The sequence below is a fragment of the Pipistrellus kuhlii genome, unplaced genomic scaffold (genome assembly GCF_014108245.1).
Source record: "Pipistrellus kuhlii isolate mPipKuh1 unplaced genomic scaffold, mPipKuh1.p scaffold_m20_p_12, whole genome shotgun sequence".
Classification (NCBI taxonomy): Eukaryota; Metazoa; Chordata; class Mammalia; order Chiroptera; family Vespertilionidae; genus Pipistrellus; species Pipistrellus kuhlii.
In genome coordinates this window covers 1,728,493-1,753,519 of record NW_023425427.1, presented here as the reverse complement: position 1 = coordinate 1,753,519, position 25,027 = coordinate 1,728,493, and the positions used below count along the sequence as shown (strand labels likewise).

At 45.9% G+C, this 25,027-nt stretch overlaps 1 protein-coding gene across 3 annotated transcripts in view; it reads left to right on the top strand.

Annotated features, from left to right (window-relative positions):
• The window catches only part of ASTN2 (astrotactin 2), a 700,161-nt gene that overhangs the window by 414,223 nt on the left and 260,911 nt on the right, over positions 1-25,027 (top strand). For all 3 annotated transcript variants that reach the window (XM_045579858.1, XM_036432815.2, XM_036432814.2), the window contains one exon: positions 11,825-11,991. In XM_045579858.1, the coding sequence (XP_045435814.1) occupies positions 11,825-11,991 (167 nt within the window). The remainder of the gene's footprint in view (positions 1-11,824; positions 11,992-25,027) is intronic.

The window sequence follows — 25,027 nt, the reverse complement described above, 5'->3', positions numbered from 1 at the left end:
AATGAGGATTTGAGCATGTAAGTTTAGAAATGAAAGCATAAAGTTGTGTTTTTTGCAGGCACCTTTCTATATCAGAGCTGCGTGTCTTTGTACATGGTTTTCAAAGAGCATTTCCTTTTTCTTATTTTTTTAAAGAGAACTGGCTCCCTATCTTGATCTCAACAATATGTAAACCTCATTCCTTATGTAAAGAATAAAGATGAGCAGATGGAACCCAAAAGCACAAGCGCTAAGTTTGACTTGCGCCCTGGTATCCCAAATTATAGTCTCAGATTTACTTTTTTTTATACAGTGTAGCTTCCTTTTATCTTTCATCATCATTCTTTGATCTGTTACCAGGGGCCTTGGAATACATGGGTGAGAAATAATCGTCATTACCATTAATTGAAAATATATCCTCTCCCTTTATTCTCCAACTTCTCATGTGCTGGGCCTTAGTAAGTCTTCCCCTGTAGAAGTAGCCACAGCCCAGACTTTTATACTAATCATGTCCCCAATCTTTTCTTTAGAGTTTCCTCACCTATGTAGACACAGAACACACATTTTTTTATTTTTTATTTTTATTGCTGTTGGTGGGAGTTCCAGCATTGGGCACATCTCGCTGAGCTAGGAAAACTGATCTCTGCTGGTTGAAGCAAAAATTGGTGATCTGCAGTTTTATTTAAATTGTAGCTGCACTCACAATGCAACCCTAAGTACCTACTATGTGTGGGACACTTTGCAGGGCCCCAACGTTATAGCCCTGGCTATCAGGAAGCTCCCAGTCCATTTACCTAGCCAAACACTGCGGCTTCGGATCCTGCCCCTGGGCACACACACAGGACAGACTCGCTCCTCCCTGCTGCCTCCCTCTGGTGTAGCTTCCAGTCCTCCAAAGCCCCAGCACCCACACGCATGTTATTTTATTTATTTATTTGTTTGTTTGTTTGTTTATTTATTTATTTTTCCAGCTGGTCCCAAACCTCACAGGCTTTTTCGAAGACATCTTTTAAAATGTTACAGCTAGGGAGTTCGTTCTGGGGGAGAGGAAAGCCTGAGGCAAGGGGTGGGGGTAGAGAGAGAAAGAGAATGAATGTCGCTTGAGCGACTGCTCAGTATCACTTTGGACCTTGGATCCACCCCAGCCCAATGGTACTGCTGCCCCCATTCTGCAACTATGATGGGCCGCACCAGATCAGAACCCAAAGTGGAGGCCACGGGTTATCTTGGTGGGAGCGTTAAGAGTACTGGTCTGGGGGCAGGCTTCCCAGAGCACAAGACCCAGTTGCAATCATGAAGACGATGATATGTCAGTGATGTGTCAGTGTTCTCACCTGTGTGGCAGCACCTGCACATGGGGCTGGGGAGTTCGGAGGGATGGTGTCCCTGTGTCTGGCCGCTCTGTAGTACTCAGTAAATAGTAGCTAGGGGACAGTGTCAGACAGGCTAGCTATTAAAATAGCCTTGTAGCCAGCTGGCATGGCTCAGTGGTTGAACATTGCCTAAGAACCAGGAGGTCACGGTTCTATTCCAGGTCAGGGCTCCATACCCAGTGGGGGCGTGTAGGAGGCAGCCCATCTATGATTCTCTCTCAACACTGATGTTTCTAACTCACTCTCTCCCTCTCCCGTCCTCTCTGAAGTCAATAACAAGAAGGTATATGAAAAAAAAAAAAAGAAGGAAGACTTGCAGCACCCGCCCTGGGTGCTTTGCTCTGGGTTGCAGGGAGGTGAGTGTCAGAGCTGCTGCTTAATGTCCGCCCTCTTCTATTCACATTGAACTTGGGAAACCTCAGCATCCAACCTATTTGGCGTCTGTCTCCATTCAGGGAGAGGCCTTTTTCCTACTTGTTCTTTCACTTACATTGCTGCCTGCGACAAAAAAAAAAGAATAAAATATGTGAAACGCCCAACATTACACTCAACACACGCGGGCTAAATATATTCCTGCAGAAGCATGTGCTCCACAGCTGCTGCTCCATGCTTCCCAAGGCTGGCCAGCTTGTGAAATCACATCTCACGCCGAGTCTGGGCGACCCCTAAGAAGGCATGGTGTTAGGACACAGCCTGGAGCTGCCAGTTGACTTTGTAGATCCAAAGGATGGGGAAGAGGAACCAGCCAGTGTGAGCCAGCCAGTAGTGAAAGGTCCCCACCAGAGGAGCTCAGTGGTACCTACACCATTGGGCCGCGGTTGATATTCCGAGAGGATAGTCACAACACATTAGAACAGTGCCTGGCACACGCTCAGCACTGTTGAGTGCGATCTATTATTGTTATTAATGAGCTACACAAAGGCTAGTCATTATCGTCCCCAGACAGTTATTGAATAGCCATTCTTTAGGTCTCCTGGCAGATGTGCTTGGGAAAGTGTGCCCTGGCCTCCCTTCTCTCAGCCCTGCGTGCTCACCTGTGCCACACAGACAGCCTCAAGGACTGTAAGAATGGGCACATGCTCCCGGGCCTACCCGCTTCGGAACCGAGGCCCCTTGGGCTGGGCCCAAGGCTTCCTCAACCACGGTGACCCGGAGGACAGGAGGCGTTGATGAGGCAGTTATTGAACTGAGTGCCCTCTCCATGCAGGTCCTGGGGAGCTCCAGAGAGAGCTGCAAAGGCCTGGTGCCTCCCACCACCAGCTCCAGGGGGAGCTGCAGAGGATTGGAGCCTCCCGCCACCAGCTCTAGATTGAGCTGCAGAGGGTCGGTGCTTCTCACCAGGAGAATAGCCAGTGGTCTGAAGAGGCTGAGGGGATGACCAGCAAACAATGCGCTCAGGTCGCTCCCCCTACAGTAGTCCTTCTGCAGGGCTCCCCAGCTCGGGGTCCACCTCTGACCTGAACCTCCCACCTGACCACCCTTGGGATGCCTGCCAGCCTCTTGCAGAGAACCAAGGGGCATACAGGTACCTTTCTCATTGAACAGATGAGAAGATGGAGGGCCAGAGAAGGGAAGGGAAGCACCCGAAGCAGGGATTGCAGCGGTTTCTCCTAATGCCCTGGGTCCTCTAGAGGGAAAGACAGGTGATCATATTCCTGCTAGCTAGCTGTGATCATGCGTGTGGCAAATCTGGTATGATCATGTGTGAGGCAAAAGCAGTGACCATTTCTGGACTATTCGTAAGCATAAGCCATCTTGAACCATGACTTGAACCATGAGCCAAACCGCTCAGGGTTGCCCTCCTGACTTTTTTAGTTGGTCTAGATTCTCCTGGAGGTCAGAGACCTGCGCACCCCTTCTCCTCTACATCTCCAGAGGATGGGGCCGTGCGGTGCGGTGGGGAGAGCATGGGTTGGGAGTCAGACCCGCCATGCTTGCACCCGGCTCTAGTCTGGGGAGGTGAGCAACACAGGAAAGGCACTTCCGGCCTCGAAGCTGCTCCCTCCTCTGAAACACTGGGGTACCAAGAGCAAACTCACAGAATGGCGGGCCTTCCGCAGTAGAAAGAGGAAGACACCTAGTGTGGCTACCAGGCCACCGTAGGTGCTCAGAACCTTTGAGTTTCCCTTTCTCGTGGCTTCAGTGTGTGATGCAGCCCAGGTGGCTGGCGGGAGGGGAGAAGAGCTTGTTGGTATTTCACTGGAACTCCGGCCAGAGCTAAGCCATGAGACCAGACACCTTATTACATTCCAAAAATACTCACTGTGCCGCCAGTACTGAGTAATCACAAGAGCTAAATTTTTATACCAGTGGACAGCTCCCATGCACCAGGCGCTATGCCAGGGACATCATCAGATGTCTGATTCTCTCCCCCATAGCAAGTCTGAGGAGGTATAATTAGGCTCATTTTGTATTGAGAGAATTGAGGCTCTGAGGTTAATGAAGTGACTGGCTAACATTGCACAGCTAGTAAGGGGCAAAGCCAGGTCAGACTCAAGCCGGGCCTGCCTGACCCCAAGGGCCACCCCAGGTGACTCCCTGCCCTGTGCTGAGCTCTGGGTGGTGCTGAGGGGAGGACCCTGTGTGTGTGACACTCCCCTCAAATGGCCCAGAGACTCACAGGAAGACACACTGTGAACCAGAGCCCTGGCCGCCTGCTGGAAGCGTCATTAACAAGGGAGATAAGGGAAATGGATGCCTGCCGATTCTGGGCATGGAAAGGAAATAAGGGCTTCCACAGGAAGGTCCTTTGTCCTGTCCCCTGCTGCACTGTGTTCCCAGCCTCCCCAAGAGGCAGCTCTTCATTATCAAGGTCGTTTTTAAATGGGGAGACCAAGGTCAGAAAGGTGTGGTAATTTGCCCCGAGTCACACAGCGAGGCAGTAGCAGTGTTTCAACGTCATTTCTTTCTGTCTCCTCAGCATCCTTCTGGGATGAGGGGTCAGGAAGGACCTGCATGGGGGCCTCTCTGAGCTGTTAATGATAGATACATAGGAATCTTCCAGAAGAGCAGGGACTAAAGACCTTGCATGCAGCAGGCACTGCTGGGTGTGTGCGGGGCGATTTCCAGAGCCAGGTGGAGAACCAGGCGAGGGATGGAGGCTTGGGCTGTGTGTCCAGGAGCTCTCCTTGGGGCTGGGGACAGGCGCTGCCTTCTCTAGGAGGCCCCAGGGCTTCAGCCCTCCATTACCAGGGCTATTGATCCCTTAATCCTTTCTTGCATGCCCACCCCTTCCTCCCTGTCAGCAGCACAGCCCAGCACACATTGAGTGGATTGAGTGGCAGCTGAATTGGCATGAGTTGATTAAAACTCCTAGTAATAAGGGGCTCTCGATGCTCCAGCCGTCCAAATCAATGTCGCTGTGACAGCCGGATGATGGTGGCCTTGGTGACAGATTGAGACTGAGGAGTGAGAGGGCGGGGGCCTGGGCCTGGCAGAGCCTCTTCCGCTCACCCGCACTCCAGCAAGTACACCCGATGTCTCCTGGGACAGGGAGAGCCAGGCCATCCCAGCCTCCAGTCCAAGGAATAATGTGGACTGAAGGGCTCAGCAGCCCTTACTTAGCTTGCGTGCTCCTCAGTAAATTTGCTTATGAAACGGGTATAGCTTAGAGGTACCCCTGAGTTTTGTTGTAGGGATTAAAGAAACAGCACATGGAAAAATGTTTAGCCATAGTAGGTACTCAAGAAATACCCATTGCTCTTCCTCCTCTTCATTTTCTTCCCAGGCTGCTGTGTATCTGTCTCGGGTCTGTGTATGCAAGATCAATCAATCCCAGCAGCCAAGCTAAGTCTCCTCTTACCCACTAGTGACCTTCCCCAGAAGTTTGTAGGGTCCTTGCACCAGTCTGAACTACGGTGACATCCCATTCAGCTACCTCCCTGTGCATCCAAGGAGAGAGCACCTGGTGGCAGCCGGGGAACCTTTAAGGTGGACACACAGGAGACCCCCCTTTCCTGTGTGGCCTCGGGCAATTCGCTTGGCCTCTTTGGGCTTTGGTTTCCTCATCTGCAGGGCGAACAGGATGGTGTTGGTCCTATAACATTGCTGGGAAGAGCAAAAGCTGCCTGTGGCAGTCTTCCTGCCTGTCTGCAGGTGTGGGGTCCCCCCGCCCACCCATGGCTCCTGGATGCATTTCCCGCTTGGAGGAAGGTAACAGGGCATCCACCACAGCGTCCTCATGTTTTGAGGCCCTGCCATTGTGGGCAGGGCTTGGGTTTGATTTGGTTCTTCACCGCCCAGGGAGGCCAGACTTCTTTGCTCCAGGATAGAGATGTGGAGACTGAGGCTCGGAAAAGCAAAGCACACAGGAAGGAAGTGGCTGACTTCCCGCACAGCTGCAGGATCCCATGTGGCTCATGGTGTGCCGAGCCTTTCGTTCACGTCTAACCTCACCTTTGCCGCCTTGTCTCATTTCATCGTTGTCATGAAAGGCTTGATGGGAGTTGGCTTCTTGTCTCCAGCATCCATTGGTCTGCCACACCCACTCTGGGGATGGTATGGATGGTCATGATCAAGTCTTCCAGATGGAGACACGGAGGCTCAGAGACACCAAGTGACTAGCTCATTGTGAGCCTGGAAGAGGCTGGGTTCAAGACTGAAGTTCTTACCCTACCCTACTCCTCAGGCCCAAGGTGCCAGAGAATGTCCATACTGGGTCCCCCAGACCCAGAGAGAGGGGCAGGGCCCTCCTCCAGCACCTCAGGAGGTCTCCCAAGCTCACATACTGTGAGAGCCTTGGGGCCCAGGGAAACTTCTGCTTTGTAAGTTGGTTGTTTTTCTTTCTGCTCACAACAGCTGGCCCTCCTTCTAGACCTGGGGGCGGGCTGGGAGAGCAGCTCATTACAAAGTTTGCACTCGGAGCAATTTGCATTCCATAATTAATGAACATTAAAATGCATAATTATAAACAGAAACAAATGGCTTGGTTCTGATGCAAAGTTGGGCTGGGGAAGAGGGAGAGCAGGCTCAGGGGATGGAGGAGGAGGCTGGGGGAGGGCCAGCCTGTGATGGAAACAGCTGGGGATCCCCTGATGCCCCTTCCCTCTCAATTTTCAAGGTCTCCCTGGGGGTCCTTGTCTGGGCTGGAGCCCAGTGGAGATTGTGGTGTCCTGGAGCCCAGCTGAGGGGGTTAGAGCCCAGCTCTCACATCTACTTACTGCCAAACCTCCAGGCAAAGGAGCAGCCTCCACCTCCACGGAGGGGGTCATTATCAGATAGACCCACCCCTTTCTTTAGCCCACTCCTGGTCCCACAGGGCCTGGCTCCCCACACTCCTTTTATGATTCTAATAAAGTGCTCACAGATAATTGAATTCACTAACCAGTAATCTCTGTAAAGTAGCAAATCAAATCACCTCATTCCCCTGCCAACAGCCCTCCAATGCCTTCCAGCCATACTTGGAATAAACTTAAGATGCATTCCCTAGGCTGACCTCTGGGAGGGCGGGGGATGGGGACGGGCATCAGCAACTGTTTTGTGTAAGGACCATGCAGTAAATTATTTTAGACACTGAAAGCCACCTGCGATCTTAATTTCTTTATTTCATGTTCTTCCTTAAAGAAATGGAAAAAAAAAGAAAGAAAAAAAAATTAAGTAAGAATACATTCTGAGCTCTAGGGCTTTGGACTATATGTCTTTTCTCGATTCTTCTCATGAAATACAACTAAAAAGCCTGTAGGTTATATATGAAACAAACATAGGACAGTGGAACGTGGAGCAAAGAAGGCAGGTCAAAAAAATAAAAGGAGGAGGAGGAGGGGGAGGGGGAGGGGGAAGGAGGAGAAGGAGGAGGGGAAAAGCATCTTTCTTCCCCTCATGTCCCAGATTTGGGATTGAAGGAACCAGCCACTGAAACACAGCTGGCGAAGACCAGAACGAACAGAACAGAAAAGAAAGGCCATTCCAAAGGCCTGCTCTCTTTAAACCAAAGTGCCAGGAAAGGCAGCCTCACCAGACAGACCCTTCTTAGACATAACCATTCTAGCAGAGATCTCCACTTCCTCCGCACTGACATGGAGGTTCAATGTAGTCTCTATCAGAACCTCAGCATGATGCTTTAAATAGATACGGACAAGATTTTTCTGAAACATATGTTAAGGCTAAGGAACTGCAACGGGTGAAACTTATTTTGAAAAAGAATAAAATGGAAGGAGTCAGTCGACTCTGTTTCCAGACTGAAATAGCTCCAGGAACCCAGACTGTGTGGGATTAGTGGAAGAACGGAGACAAAGATCCATGGAACGGCACACAACCCAGGCAGATGAGGTGCAAAAGCGGTTTAATGGAGGCGGGTGCGCTTTTTCAGAAAAGGGTGCTGGCAGGTACACTTTCTTTTCTTTTCTTTTTTTTTATTGATAAATCCTCACTCAATGATTTTTTTTTTTTCCATTGATTTTCAGACAAAGTGGAAGGGAGAGAAGAGAGCGGGGAGAGAGAGTCCAGGTGAGAGAGACACATTGTTTGGTTTCCTTCCTCAGATGCCCTGACTGGGGCTGGGGCTGGAACCCACAGCTGAGGTATGTGCCCTTGACCTGGAATCGAACCCACGACCCTTCCATCTGAGGGGGGCGGGGGTGTTCTAACCACTGAGTGCCCAGCCAGGCTCAAGTATGCTTTCATAGGAAAAAAGTCAAACCTCAATGTAATCCTCATGACTCATGCAAAAAATGAACTCGAAATGCATCACAGAATCAACCATAAAACAAAATGCTATTAATATTTCTAAAACATACATACATGTACACACAGGCATGCACACACACACACACACACACACACACACCTGCACATGAGAAAATCTTTGGGATTTGGGCTTGGCCAAAAGTTCTTAGATTCCAAGATATGATCCATAAAAGAGAAAATGATAACTTGGATTTTATCAAAATTAAAAACATTTGCTCTGTGGATGTTCATTTGAAGATAAGACAAGTCACAGAGTGGGAGAGAGAATATTTGCAAACCACATGTCTGACAAAAGTCTAGTGTCTGGAAAATATAAAGAACTTTTAAAACTTGGGAGTAAAATACCTCAAACAATCTAATTAGAAAATGAGCAAGAAACATCGCACCACAGAGATAGAGGCTGAAAATAAACACAAAGGATGTTCAGCATCATTAACCATCGGGGAAATGCAAATTAAAACCACAGTGAGATATTGCTAGACACCTGTCGGGGTGACTAAGATAAAAAATATTGACAGCATCAGGTACTGATGAGGATGTGGGGAAACCGGATTGCTTATGCATTGCTGTTGGGGACTAACATAGTACAACCGTGCCTGGGCAGTTTGGCTCAGTGGTTGGGCATTCACCCATGAACCAGGATGTCACAGTTCAATTCCTGGTCAAGACACATTTGGGCTCAATCCCCTGTAGAGAGCAGGCAGGAGGCAGCTGATCAATAATTCCATATCATCATCTATGTTTCTATCTCTCCCTCTCCCTTCCTCTCTGAAATCAATAAAAATATATTTTAAAAAAATAGTACAACCACCCAGAAAGAGTTTGGCAGCTTTCTAAGAATTAAACATGCACCTACCGTATTCAATTCTTGAGTGCCTGTTAGGTTGTTTTGTTTTGTTTTTCCTAGTCTCCATAAATGCCTCCAAGAGAGGCAGTGGTGTTCCCATGCTGAGGGAGCTGAGGCCTGAGTGCTCAGGGTTCTAAAGTCTTTATGAAATTCAGACCTGCTTTCAGTCCACATAGTCTTATCTGCAAGCTGTCTCCCCCGTGTAAAGAGGGAAACTGAGACTCCAAAGTCACAAGGCAAGTGCATCCTGGTGCCTGGGCAAGAGCTCTGAGCTTTCTCTTTCTAGCATCCTAGGACATCATCTCTCTTCTGCCTCATTGGCATCTCTGCCCTCCAAGACTTCCTGGCCAAGGCCTCCCTACCCTAATAGTCCCTGGTCATTCATTTTAGCAGAGTTTTCACTTTTTTTCTTTCAAAATATACTTCTTTGTGCTTCTTCTGTAACTAGGTCTTTGTCTGACAGATAACGTGTATTATCTCAAACTAGATTTATAAAATTCTTTCAAAACAGCAGCTACCACTTGCTGAGCACTTGGCTAAGCACGTGACACATGTAGCTCACTGTATAGGTTATCTCCTGCTGCATAACAAATGACCCCCAAAATCAAGCAGCTTAAAACAAAAAGTGTTGCATTTGGCGAGGACTGCTGTACCAAAGTACCACGAACTGGGTGGTGTAAGACAACAGAAATGTGTTCTCACACAGGTCTGGGGGTCTGGAAGTCTGAGATGAAGCTGTCAGCTAAGGGCTCCAGGAGAGAATACTTCCTTGCTTCTTCCGGCTTCTGGTGGCTGCAGCATTTGCTGGCTTGTGGCCACATCAGTCTGGTCTCTGCTCTGCCTCCACGTGGTCTCTCCTCTGTGTGATCTCTCTGTGTCTCTCATGAGGACATTTGTGATGGCCTTCAGACTCACCTGGCTAATCCAGGGTGACCTCCTCATCTCAAGGGCCTTAATTATATCACACCTGCAAAACCTGTACCATAGAAATAACATTCACGGTTCCCAGAGGGCAGACAGGGACATACCTCCGGGGAGCATTATCAGCCCGTTGCACTACCTCACAGGTTTGCTAGAAAGATTAAGTATAAATGGGTAGTGTTTAAAATAGACCTGGCATTTAGAACATTCCTTTTGAAAGGACAGCAGTGGTAGGGGATAAGTGGGAAATGAGAACTATACTATCCTGCCCCAGGTATCTCTCCTCACCTGGTGAGAAGGTCAGTCATTCTGTCCAAATGACATCCCTGAGTGTCTGCAGACAGACAGACAGACCAGCCCCAGGACCAGCCAATGTTCTAAATGACCCCTTGGCCAGGTGCCCTCCTGGCTATCAGTGAGTGTTCCCAGACAAGCAGAAGCTTCCCCTGAGCTCGTATTAATATGTACAGCACTTTGCTCACCTGGGAAATTGATTTTTCTTCTTAAGCACAAAATGTGGCCAGTCTCATAACCTTTCTGCAGTGTGACACAGGCCATTTATAACCTACTTTCTCCGTCGTCCTTCCTGGCGCCAGTCGCAAATGTCTCGAAGAACTCCGTCCTGCATCTGTAATTATGAATTCTTCTTAAGCAAAATTTAATTTCCAGGAGGGCTGACCTTTTGTTTGCTGCTGTGGTTTTTGTAAATTTGTGTGTGTGTGTGGTGGTGTTGATGCTGTTCAGAGTAAAGGCATCGGGGAGCTGGTTGGGAGGGGGGAGTACACCGGGGAGGGGAGGCGTTTTAATCATCTGTGTTCAGTGATGGATGAGGAGGGCTGGGCCCTGTATGTTCATCTTTGAAGACAGGGGATGCCAGCAGGGTGACTGAAATTAAAACTTAGTGCCTCACGTGCACACAGGAGGGTGGGAACAGCTTCTCCGGCTGCTGGAGTGGAGATGAGCTCAGCCTCCTCAGGGGGTGGAGAACTAGGTAAAATAGCCAGCTGTCCCTACAGTACAAAATCTCCCGTTCACAGAGCACTTTGCAGGCGCCAGGCCCACCAACAAGAGCATTTGTCTGAGCCACTCAGGTTTCGGGTTGTTGAGGTTTGTTGGGGTCCAGAGGGCACCCCTTTTGCTATGTGGAGGAACGTGCACGTGGCGGGGTGGAGGACCTGGGCTCTCTGCTTCAGGAAGATCCAGGTTACTGTGGTCACTTAAAAACCATTTGTTTTCTTAAGCCAGAAGTGATGGTATTTAGAAATACCACTCCAATGGCCATTAAGAGGATGGCATGAGGAGGGCCGGCTGGAGACCAGCCAATGGCTCAGAAGGTCTCCAAAGGTCCTGATGTGAGTATGCGGGCAACTCCTGTACGGCTCTGAGCACGACGGTTGAGAAGTGGCAGGTTTAAGGCAGGAAGGACGAGAACTTGCTTTTGATGGGTACCAAATTGGTGCTTAATTTTGAAGTAAAGTATACGCCTTCATGATCCAACTTCAGCCCACGTAACAGATAAGGAAATTAAGGCTCAAAGAGGGAGAGAATCTTGTCGTGGATCACACAGGGAGAAGGGGAAGAGCTTGATTGGAAGGAAACTCATCCTGGGTAGAAGCTCTTTACATTGCATCCGGCTGCCTCTCTAAATGACCTTCATAGCAGCAGACCTAAGCCCACAGTTACAGTAAGCATGATAATGGTGGTGATCCCAGCAATGTCAATATTCATTGCTGCTCACATATGCCATGTGGTTACCCCATGAGTCACCCCATGCTAAGCACTTTGGGGACATTCTCTCTCTTCATTCTCACAATTCTACGAGGCAGATACTGGCAAAAGTCCCCTTGTACAGGCGGGCACACCGAGGTTCAGAGAGGTGAAGGGACTTGACCAAGGCCACACAGCTCTCTGTTGGCCATAAGGAACTTCCTGTACCTTTTCAGAAGGTGGGAGGAAAGGGTGTGATGGGACCGCTGCCTCGGCCATAACTCCCTGTCGCTCTCTCTCTCTCTCTGGGAAGTGTCCCGAGGAGCTGCGGCCCATGAAGGACGGCTCCGGCTGCTACGACCACTCCAAAGGCATCGACTGCTCCGACGGCTTCAACGGTGGCTGCGAGCAGCTGTGCCTGCAGCAGGCCCTGCCCCTGCCCTACGATGCCACCTCCAGCACCATCTTCATGTTCTGCGGGTGAGTGTTGCCCAGGCCCAACCACTTGCTGCCCAGGGGCAGGGGATATGGAGCCAAAGCCTGACCTTCTGCCTCTGCTCTTGCAGCCCAAGAGGTAGAAGGCAAGGGTGTACATCACCACCCGTTGGGTATTGGGAGGAAGCATATATAATTAATAATTACAATAAGTGTAACCCCTGGCCAGCCTGCATCCCCCTGCAGGCCTGGTAGTGCTGTTGGGAGAAAGTGCAGGCACCATGGAGGTGGCACTGAGAGACCAGCACCTGTGGTGATAAGAGTGTGGGCTTGGCCCAGGTTCCAAGGATTGTGTCTGCAGGAAGGTAGCGGTGTCAGATGCAGGGCTGGCCTCTCTCTGCCCTAGCGCCCTTGTCTATAGGGATGGTGAACGGGGGGCAGGGAGATGGATAGGAAACCACGTAGACAAAAGCTAAGAGCTCAGGGAGTTTTTAATTTAGTCTGAGATGGAAAGAAGAGGCACATGCCAAGGGACTGGCTGAGTGGCCAGAGACAAGGCACATTCCCTCTCTGGGCCACAGTTTGACTCCCCATGAAATGAGACATTTGAACAACGATGCCTACATTGAGGACTCGGTGGTTGTTACCCCGTCATCAGTAGCATCTAGCATGCTGGTTGGTCCTCAGCAATCACTCAGGAACACGGCAGCCTTTTTCCCTCCCTTCGCTCCCTTTCTGATGAGGTCTTCACATTGGAAAACCTCCTCACCTTTTGACATTCTGTGACTCAGAAAGATAACCCCGTGGTCGGGGAGAATGTTAGTAGTCACTGAAGCGCGTCCGTGCATCACAAGACAGCAAAGCAGGCTAAAGGCGCAGAACAACCTTTCCAGCCTCACATGTGATGGAAAAAGAGGTGGAGGAGTGGGAATGAGTTTCATCTGGGTTTCAGAGTAAATTAATTTTCCTGCCTGGCTCTAATCTGTGGGGTCCAGTTTGCCTTGTGAGGCTTATTTTCAGGGCCGCCCTCTCGGCCCCCGTGACACCTGAGCTGCAGGTGCCTTCCAGCAGGGGCTGGGGGAGCTCACCTGAGGCCGGGATACGTGTCAGTAAACAAAATAAGAAATAACTTACTGTACGCAGACCTGAATTTATAGCAGGCTCTCCCGCGCTTAAGTGACTGCGGAGCTAGTGGAGTAAATTATGCATGGGCTTTGATCTGAGGCTGAATACAGAATCAGCCGTGGTCTGTCATTGTTATTTCCCTCCTGTGCCCTTCGGGGGCGGTGTCCTTCTGTTGCAAATAACAACAGTGACAGCACAGTGGCAGCACCTGTGGATGCTGACATAGCAGCTACCCACAGCACAGGGCCGTGGCCAAGGGGAGCCCACAGGTTGGCTTCTGGTTCTAGCTCTCCACCTCCGAATCTCTCAGACCCCTGACTTCTACTTTCCTCAGCTCTACCGTTTTCATAATATCAACCTCTCTCTAAGGATGGTGCTCAAGAGTGTGGGGTCCTTTACACTGAACGAAACTCCATTAAGGTTTGGGAATGTGCCCGGGGTCATGTGGCTAGTAATGTGGTGCCCCACATCTTTGTTTGGTGACCTGACACATAGGAGGTGGGTGCTCTCTGATGAAGGCCTGGGGTGAGATGGGGTGGAGTGGAGTTGGGCAAAGGGGGGCGATGGTAAGAGGTGGAAATGGAGATATCTGTGGTACTGTCAGCATTAAAAAAAAAAAATATTCTAAGCAGAGTTCCTTAGTTAACAGGGCTAGGGAGGTGGTTCCAAGTCCGGCCTTCCTGGCCGCATTTCTAGCCATTCTTCCTCCTGAGTGAGGCCTCCCCGCCTCAGCTTCTGGCATTTTGATAAAACGTTGCTCCTTGGCCTCACCCCTCCTCTCTGTGCCCTCACCGTGTGTGTGTCTCTTTACCTTGGACAGCTGTGTCATCTTCCAGTCTTGGTTCAGAGGTCACCTTCCCCAGCAAGACTTCTCTGAGCCCTACAGGGCTGAGGGGTGCAGGGGTGGAAGGTGCAGGGGTAAGAGGTGCAAGGTGGAAGGTACAGGGCTGAGGGATGCAGGGCTGAGGGGTGTAGGGGTGGGAGCTGCAGGGGTAGGAGGTGCAGGGATGAGAGGTGCAGGGGTGGGAGGTACAGGGCTGAGGGATGCAGGGCTGAAGGGTGTAGAGGTGGGAGCTGCAGGAGTAGGAGGTGCAGGGATGAGAGGTGCAGGGGTGGGAGGTACAGGGCTGAGGGATGCAGGGCTGAAGGGTGTAGGGGTGGGAGCTGCAGGGGTAGGAGGTGCAGGGGTGAGAGGTGTAGTTGTCCTGGGCTGGGTAATATAATACCTCCTCCTTTCAAGGAGGTACTATTTAAATATTGACTCAGTAATTACTGAACAGGGCTAGGGTAGGCAAAGCAGGACTTTTTATTGTCTTATGCTTTGCATTTTTTATTTCTACCCACAAGACCTTCTTGCAAGGGAGAGATCCATTTATATTTGGCCTTAAATCCCAAGTCATTCTCGTGAAGTTTTGGCACCTCTTGCAGATGGGACCTCTGGCTCGCTGCCTGGGTTCTTAGCCCCTAGTCAGGCCGGGTTCCTCCAAAGTGAGCCAAGAATCCCTTATCTGGGGTCACTTAGCGCCTCCCCCCCTCCCCCTTAGCGCCTCCCCCCCTCCCCCCAACCTTGTGCTTCTCCCTGTGGGAGCCCCACTGTTCTGTTGACTGACCTGCTTTCCTATCTGGTCCCAGTCACACTGGTGAGCAGAGACTGGGCCTTAGTCGCCTTGTGTTCCCATTGTCATTTCCATTGCTTGGCCAAAAGACTTCTTCCAAACCGTAATCGGTGAACTAGGAATTCATCTACCTAAGATTTGTTGCACCTACTCTGTGCTCAGTCTTTCCTGGGGTGCTGAGAATGCAAAGAAGTATTGAGCACAAGCCTGTGCCTACCAGGGACAAAGGAGACCCTTAGGACAGGTGGCTGAGCCTTGGTCCTGATTGATGTTGATGGACCACAGGTACCGGATGGTAGAGAGCAACCCGTAATTTTAAGATAGGTTGATAGGGTCATTGGATGCTAAGCGGAGGAATTTACAATGAAATCTTACAGGTAAGGGAACGTTATTTTCTTCTAAGAACTTGACAAGTTAATCTAGCAACCATGTTTGCTGTGTGTGTGTGTGTGTGTGTGTGTGTGTGTGTGTGTACAGTATATACTGTGCATTCTTTCAAGAGAGTTTAATATTATCCACATAAATCTAACCTGTACAATATAAATATAGGACCTATCAGAGGCATCTGTAAGGAGAGAAATGGTGAGGGAGAATAAGATTTCAGGAGCCTGAAATGGGAGAGTCTCTTAAGAGAGATACATTCAGCTCCGTGCTTCTTGGCAACCCAAGGGAACAAGGGAAAAAACAACCCACACCTAGTTGGTTATATAGTTGTTCTTGCTTGAGAGTAGAAAGGTTGTGTGTTTTTTGCTTTTTCCTCCTCAGAGGGCAATACATCTTTTCCTGACTTAATGCGATAAAAAAAATAAAAAAGCTGTTTCCTATATGCCTATAGAAGGAATGTCACCAACATTTTTGAATGTCCATGTCCCTTCGATCATTTAGAGGCCATAACTGAAGGGTCTCACTGGCAGTGGAGAGGTGAAGAGAGACGGTACCTCAAGCTTCTGTCTTCTACTTAATGTTTAATGTATTTAACTGTAATGTAATGAAACATCTAATGAGAATGTATTTTAAAAACACGGGCTCCCAGAGCATGTCCAGCTTCAAATAGTCCTTACTAGCCTATCTCTTTGTTTAATGTCATTTTTAAGTGATTTTAGGAGGGAGAGGAGATAAGTACATGTGTTTTATACCCGTCATTAACTGGGAGCTGTTTGTTTTTATCGTTGAAGCTAAGCCTGCGCTAGTAGCAGAAAGCTGAGAATGGAGACAGCGATTTGACATAACTCTTAGTAACTACTAGTAGATGCGGGGGTGTGGGGCTTGTTTTACGGTGGTCTCCAACTTTTGGGTTAGACCTGAGCTCTCACCCCTCTGACTTCTGATTGAAGGATGTGGGATTTACCTCTCATAGTTAACATAGGACAGTTAACCTCTCACAATTAACGTAGTTAACATAGGACAATTAACCTCACATAATTAATATAGGACAGTTAACCTCTCATAGTGAACATAGAACATCCATGTGCCAGTTTCTCCTAAACTTTACAGGCTTGTGTTCTCCGCTGTTTGAAATGTTTTGAAAAGCTCAGGTATGGGACGTATTCACAGACACCTGGTAAACGTGTACTGAGTCCATCCATTTGTTCAGAGAGGGCTTTTCCAATGTGGGTTGCGTGTGTCATTAGTTCCATGAGCTGCATAAAGACAGAAAAGGGAAGCTTGGTGACCAAGCCCATGCGGGGAAGACTGCACTCTATCACTGCCTCTTGGAAGTTCATAGTGTACCTGGGGGTGGTAAAAGCTCTGACAAGTCCTGCAGTGATGGAACATACATTTCTTTGGTTCTAAAGTTCCCATGTTTTCCACATTTTAATATCTTTGAAATTATGGTATATTTTACGTTATTATTTTGACAAATTTTAATTAGTGATGTTTCTCTCTTTTTTAGTGTTTGTTGAAATACTAGAGTTTCTTAAAGTTTTGGGGCAGGAGGGGGCGTGTCTTAGAGTAAATACAATATGTTATATAATTTAGCCCAAAGTTCTCCATGAAAATTATGTTTCTTTTATTCTATTTCCTTTCCTTTTCTTCCATTTCCTTCCTTCCTTCTTTTCTAAAGAATACCCTTGAGCACATTACTTCCAAAATGGCTATTTTAGAACTCTTAAGTTTTTGCCATGAGTGAAGTCTTCAGATAGCGCCCTCCCTGAGAAGAGTTTCACTAAACTTAATGTTGGGTAACATTGGGGTGATACCAAGGCTTTCCGTGAGAAAGACTCCTGCGACTTTGGTGAGTGGGGTGCATGTGGTAGGTGCCCCTACCCCGTAGGTCACAGAAGGCCCTGTCCTGATGACCCAGTTGTGATTTCTCACAGGTGTCAGACCAGGAGAGCTCAGAAGTCTTGGCAGTAAGTAGAGTGCTCACCTCCATCCCGAACACTGGCCCACATCTGTATGATGTTCAGTTCCTTGAGCTCTTCTTGCCCTTCACTTTTCTCTATACTTATTTTTTTCTAGGATTTGATTCCCTGTTTAAAAATCAGTAGTTTTTAATCTGGGCATTTCAACAAATAATTCATTGCTTCCAAAAACCATTGAGGAATGGATGAGAGAGCAAATACATGAATCGTGAAATAAATATATACATGAAGTAAATAAATACTCTGCTTTTAGAGAATTTGTATGAATGCCACTCTCTGTAGGTCCCAGTTTTCTCTTTGAAAAACAAGCAGATCGGCAGAAGTTATTTGTGCTGAAGTGGAACAGGCACTAGATCTGGAGTAAGAAGATCCATGGCAAGGCCCTGGCATTTCTAAATTGTTCCCGGGGTCTTGGTCAAGGAATCTGCCATGCCAGGTCTCAGGGTCCTTGGAGGCAAGGTTGCAATGAGAGTATCCGTGTTGTGATGTTGCTACAAGGATTAAGGAAAGAGTGCTCTTGCCTAAACACAAGTAAAGTTTTGTTAACATAAAAAAAAAAAAACCAAAAAAAAAAAAACTTCCAAACCTGTAAAAGATTTTTGTGAGTTTATTTGAGCTAAACTGTCAACAATTGCCAGAAAGCAGAATCTCAACATATTGAGATAGTACTCTGAAAATGGCAAATTTTCACTTAGTTTTATAAATTCCATCCAAAGAGGAGATGTAAGTGGGTTACATGAAATCCATTGGTGATAGATTAGAGAGGCGGAGAAAGCAAAGCAAGGGGTGGGGGAAGGAGGGCAATAAACCTCTGGGATTGGATAACAAGTAAAATGATGGGCACATGCTTCTTTTACATAGGTGGGTGCAGAATAGTTAGCAGTAGACAGCTAACACTAGCACTCATAGTAACAATGAGAAATTTGTGGTTTCTGCCCTGGTGCCATTAGTTGTGCCCCGGGTGTGTCGGGGGAGGGGAGGGGAGGAGAAAGGGAGAAGTTATAAGTTACACTGACATTCCTCAGATATGTTCTCTTAGATGCAAAAACACAATAGGCTCAGTAAAGATCAAAGTTTATTTTTGTCAAGGAAGAATCTGGCCTAGAACATGACATTACAAACTGCTTTTTATTTAAAGGTTTTAATTTCAGACCATCCTTTGTGGTTACTTTATGTCTCTTGAGTTTGCGAGGCCGCCATGCAGGCCTTCCCTGAGTTAGTCAGGTTAGCATGTGGCTCCTTTTCTTCCACTTTTATGGTGCAGCCTCAGGAGTCCCATCTAATTCTATTCTCTGTAATGTGGTGGGTATGTTAAGGGTAACGCATTTGTCGCCTTTGGCTCAAATGCCCAGTTTGTATCTTTGTACTTATTTTATGTTCTTCATTTTGGGATGTGTATAAATAGTTTCATGCAGATATTGGCAGGGTTCCTGTGAGCCAACAAACACTCTTGAGCACTTCTGTAAGAAAATCTCCCAGACGACAGAGCTCTAAAGCAGCTCTATATTTATGGCATTTTGGTACAAAAATAAAATTAACAAAAAAAGAAACCAGCGACTAAACAGACCTTTGCATAAATCCTCTTGTGCCCTAGCAGGGCTTGAGGGAGAGTTGGCCCACATTTCAAAACTGAGAGAAAGTTGGTGTTGGTGAGTCCCTATTTTGTTTTTATCCTGCATCTCTTAGGGGCTTATTAACTACCCCAGGCTTTTCACCTTCCTCTCTCCTCTCCTACTGGGCCACAGCCCTTTCCCACCCCAGGCAAAAGAAAACCACCATGAACCTACAGTTGTAATTGGCTAAATCCCTCTCTCTCTCTCTCTCTCTCTCTCTCTCTCTCTCTCTCTCTCTCACACACACACACACACACACACACACACACACACAGAGTTATATGCCCACACCCTATTAACTCCAAGATTCACTTCCTTCCACCACTACTGACAAGGCATAGATAGCTCCAGGGATAGCAAATCCCTTAAAAGTCTCTAGCTAGTTTCCTTATCTGAAATTGGGAGTTGCACTGCCCTGTGAAGGTTATGCATTAGTTTCCTAATGACTCTGCAAAAAATTTTCACAAACTTACTGGCTTGAAACTACACAAATTTATTATTGTACAGTTTTGGCAGACAGAATGACTAAAATCTAGATATTGGCAAGACTTCCAAGGCCAGAGACTCTCTCCCCTCTCTCTGTATCTCATTCTCTGTCTGGGACACTCTTGTCTACCTTGTAAGCTCTCATAAGGCTCCCTAGGATTACATGGAGCTCACCAAGATAATTCATGGTAATCTTCCCAACTCAAAATTCTTAACATATCTGCAAAATTTCTTTTGCCATAAAAGTTAACATATTCACAGGTTCTAGGGATTAGAACATGGAACATTATTTGGACTATTATTCTCTCTACTACGGGTTATAATAAGGAGCAAAGCAGGTCACATATAGAAAAAAATTATACTAGGCGGTGGAATCCAGAATCTAGGGCTAAGCTGTGCATATGTGATGTGTATGTGTGTCTGTATCCATATATATGTATAAAGTATACATGTAACATGTAATTATTTGTATACAGATGTATATATTCACATATAAATTACAGGCCATTCACATTTTCAATGAATGGCCCATAAAAGTTTCCAATTATGTAATTTGAATATTTTAAAAAATATATATTTTATTAATTTTTTACAGAGAAGAAGAGAGAGGGATAGAGAGTTAGAAACATCGATGAGAGAGAATCATCAATCAGCTGCCTCTTGCACATCCCCCACTGGGGATGTGCCCGCAACCAAGGTACATGCCCTTGACCGGAATCAAACCTGGAACCTTTCAGTCCTCAGGCCGACGGTCTATCCACTGAGCCAAACCGGCTTTGGCATGAATAATTTTTTTTTTTTTTAAAGAGTCAAAGAAGAAAGCAACAAGCAGATTGTCAAATTTCAGCGGGGAGGGGAGGAGGATCTGGGGGAGATAATAGATCAACTGAAGGACTTGTATCCATGCATATAAGTACAACCAATGGACATAAAACTCTGGGGAGGGAGGGGATGTGTGGGAGGGAGGGAGGGGGGAAAAATGAATAAAATATGTAAAAATAAATAAATAAATGTTTAAAAAATAAATAAAAAATAAATAAATAAAGAGTCAAAGAAGGGCGGCTCTGCAGACTTTAAAAAATCTAGATCTTAGAGTTAGGGGGTGCAGGCTAGAAGGGGTCAGTGGGGAAAGAGGGGGCATCTATAATACTTTCAACAATAAAGATATGTTTTATAAAAAGAAATCTAGATCTAGAGATACGTCAGAAACCAGGACCTGAGAACTATTGGAGATAAGTTTAGATTCCCTGAGAAGTATCAGTGGGCTAACAGATAAATAATAGCATAGTCCCAGTACACTCATGATGGCAGTCACAATGCCTGATGCATTCCCTGGTTCCTACAGGATGGATGCTACTCTATCCTTTATGTAAGTTACCTCTGATCCTCACATCAGCTCTGTGATAAGGATTAGTGTTACCCCATTTAATAAATTCTGACACTGAGGCCTAAGGAAGCTCACTGAGTTCCTCAGGGTCCTATTGCTGCTCGGTGGTTCAGCCTCTATTCAAGTCAAATTTAATTAGGTCCCACATACTTGGGGAGTTGACACCTGTGTCTTAGGAGGCATGAAATCTCAAATTCAAAGTTGAAATTGTACATGGTACATTCCCAGACTAGAAAGCAATGCTGTTCTCTATCAATAATACTCTAGCTAGCAAGTGAATCTATCTACTTGAGAATTACAGAAAGACAACCTTCAGCATAACACCTGGGTAAGGCAAAACACAAACTCGAATCCCCTTCTCTTGAGAAAGGAGTTGGAGCTGGAAGGCTGCATTTCGAACTCAAGCAGGACGTGGGCAAAGTCATACTCAGGAGCCTATGGTATTTTTCAAGAAGCGAGAAAGATTGAAACCAAGCAAGGGAAGCCTTCAGTTCAAGAGACCATAAAAAAAAGAATTCTGAAGCAAAGTCAAAAACAGCAGTAGGAAGGAATTAATACAAATAAAAGCCAAAATAAATAAAATAGGAAAAGAAATAAAAGGAGCCCCATCAATAAATTGAAAAAAGCCCGTTCAAAGGAGAGTGAGACAGAAATACAAATAAGCACATTAGGAAAGAGCTAGGGACATAACCATGGAAGCACAGAAGATAAAACACATATAATGAGAATACTGTGTATGACTATAGACCAATAAATTTGAGTCTTGATAAAATGTAATATTTTCTTAGAAAATATAAATTACCAAGTTAGAATCACGATGCTGTGGAAAATCTAAATTGACAGATAACATAAAGTAAACTGATAAGAGAGCTAAAGAGCTACAGTGGAAAAGAAGACATCAAGCCCAGGGGATTATAGGCAAGTCCAACCACATATCTTATACAAAGTGATGCAGAGAGAGGAAAGAAAAGGACAGTGCTCTGATGTACTCCGCCTGCTCACATTATCCTCATCCCCAAACTGGGCACATATAAAGTCCTCCATCCCGAAAAATCTGTCCACATATTAGAACTGTTGAGTTCCTTATGTGGTAGGATGAAAAATCAATGTACAAAAATCAGTAATAGCTCTCCTCAATATCAGCAATAACTCACTGGAAAATATAAGGGGAAACATAAGAGGAAAACCAATCCTACTCCTGAGGTGGAGAAGACTGTAATAACAGGAGCTGTGTGTTTTTCACACTATATTCCGAACACAGCTCATTTAATCCTTACAGTGGCACGATGAGGTGGGGGCTTCTTTATAGGTAAACAGAGGAGGTCCAGAGAGGTTAAGCATTTTTCCCAAGGTCACACAGTGAGGAAGGAAGGGAATCAGGATTCCTACTCAGGTGGTCCGGATCTAAAACACATATTTGTTACCTTCTGGAACATAGTGCATCACACAAATACCTATGAAGGATTTCCCACTACGCACACACACAAGATATGTGCAAGACTGTTGTGATCAAATGTTGGTAAGTTCAGTGAAGGGTTTAAAAGGACATTTGATAAATGGAGATGCAAGCTAGAATTAGAAGACTCATAACTGTGAAGATGCTGTATTAGTCAGCTAGAATAAGAGAAGCTATATTGCTCTCCTGATGGTCCTCCAAACAGGAAGATCACACACAAAATTTAATACTTTGTTCAAGCGAGGTCCATTGTGAATGGGCAGCATTCCATCCAGCACTGTGCATCTGGATCTAGGCTTGCCGAGGCGAGAGAGGAGAGGGCTGAGAAGCAGAGCAGGTCTGGCCGTGGCATGTGTCCTTTCAGCACAAGATGCCATCCTTCTTGGTCCTGTCACAGGGTCCCTCCAGCCCAGCTGCAAGGGTGGCTCAGAACCTCTGTCTACAGCACGGGTCCAGGAAGAGGACCCAGCATGTGACACCATCCCTGCCTCAGTGGTCAGCAGTGCCCAGCACACGGTTCTTAATATATACTTTTTAATGAGAAAAATATATTTAAACCTCCCCTAATGTAGTCTGCAAATTCAATGCAATACCACCCCAAATTCCACTTAGGTTTTATATGGAACTTGACATGACAACTCCAGAATTCAGTTCATCTGAAGGGGGAATGAGCGAAAACAATGGGAACATTTTGAATAGAAAATTTGTGTCCGTGATGGGGAGGGGGCTGACTTTACTATATTCAGACCACAGTATAAAGCCATAGTGATGAAACTGGAGTAGCATTATTGCAGGAGTACCCACATCATTCAGTAGGGAACGCTCCAACCATGTAGATATGGGCATGTAGTGCACGTCAAAACAACATTTCAAAGTCATGAAAGCAAGGACCCTCAGGTCATTAGTACTCATTATAAAAATGAGTCAAAATAACCACTTCTATCATACACAAAATTTAATTCCACATCGATTAAATAACTGAAGATGTAAAAACTATATATATTAGAAGAATATACAGGAAAATGTTTTGTCATTGTGTGGCTTCCTGAGCATTGCACAAACTTCAGAAGCAATAAAGGACTAGCCAGGATAGAGGGGTATAATATCTCAAAAGCAAAATTAAAATGCAAATCTAGACTGGAAGAAAATGTCAACATATATGGAAGGAGAAGGGTCACTATTCACAAAATAGGCAAAACCTCTACAAGTCAGTAAGGAAAAGGGTAAGTATTCCAATAGAAAAATGGTCAAAGCATATGGTCAGACAATCTGCAGATGGAGAAGTACACAGACCATGGCATGAAGGGATAGTGAACCTCACCAGTCATTAGGAAATGCACATCCCAACAAAAGCGTGCTATTTTCCCCCATCCCAGATCAGCAGTCATTAACATGAAAAATGTGGGCAGTAGGCTCTCTCATTCATCAGTGATATTGTAAGCTCGTAGAGTTTCTGCAGACAGTCATTTAGAAGATCTATCAAAATTTTTAAATTCTTAAAACATTGACCCAGCAATCCCTCTTCTAAGGATCTCTTTTACAGAAATGCACACACATGCAATGATATATGCACAAAGATCTTTATTATGGCACCGTTTATAATAGCAAACAGTTATAAACAACCAAAATGCCCATCAATAAAGATTCGTTAAAAGCATTATGGTACATTTATAATGTGCAATGCCAAATAACCATTAAAAAGATCTCTATGAATACAGATTTGAAAATATCTTCAAAAAATAGTATTAGGCTGAAACCGGTTTGGTTCAATGGATAGAGCGTCGGCTTGGGGACTGAAGGGTCCCGGGTTCAATTCCGGTCAAGGGCATGTACCTTGGTGCGGGCATATCCCCAGTAGGGGGTGTGCAAGAGGCAGCTGATTGATGACTCTCTCTCATCGACATTTCTAACTCTTTTTCTCTTCCTTCCTCTCTGTACAAAAATCAATAAAATGTATTAGGTACAAATGCTTATCTCACAACACACACACACACACACACACACACACACACACACAACACACATGTGTGTGTCCCAAAAAATGTATACACACTTTGAATAATTATAAAGGTGTTGTTTATTAAAATATATTTCATTTTCAAAATGTAATAGGTTATCTGCCAAAGTATGTTTATACTTTTGAGGGGATACTTTATATATAAATTATATTTAATGTGTATCTTTAAATGCACTGATAAAACTTTGGAAGAATGCATAATAGTTAACAATGATTACCACTAACAGGAAGTAAAAATATATATGTGGCATGGGAAGTGAGTAATTTTCTACATTGTACTCTGTAGGCTTTGGTGATATTAAATCATTTACAACAAAAGTGTACTTATTCATGAGTGGGTAAATCATTTCTCATATTTGCTGGGAAGCTCCTGGCATACATGGATGGATTTACACTTTTTCAAGTCCTTATTATATACTCTGCATGTTTATATAACTCACTTTAGCTGTACTGCAACTTTTTTGAAGGTTAATAGCTTACATTTAACATAGGCTTGCAGAAAAGGAAATAGACATGACTGGGGCACCAGGACATGCCTTCTTGCTATAGTTTTTCCCACTGCACATTGTTTGTAAAAAAAAAAACAAAAACAAAAAACCTGCATTGAGTGCCCACTTTGCCACTTTTGGTGGGACATGCTTTATTTCTTGGCTCCTCATTTTGCTTCTTTGTAAAGCAGGAATGACACTGCTTTTTTTCCCCCCCCATGATCAAATATAGATATGCAAAGTACCAGTTGGATCTTATGTGCTCAATAAATAGAAATGCCACCCTTCCTACAATAATCTTGTTAACTGCTTGCAATTCCTGTGTGGTTTTTTTTCTCTTCTTCATTCAGTGTATCATGGGACCTCATAGCATCCTGGTAAATTAAGGTCAGAGTTTTACAGATGAGGAAACGGGAGATTGAAGAGTAAATGACTTGCCAAGGTTTAGAGAGGTCCAAAGGAGCAGAGATGGTGTTGATACAGTTTCTCCAGTTGTCCAGCTCTTGTTTATTTTATTATGTGCACCC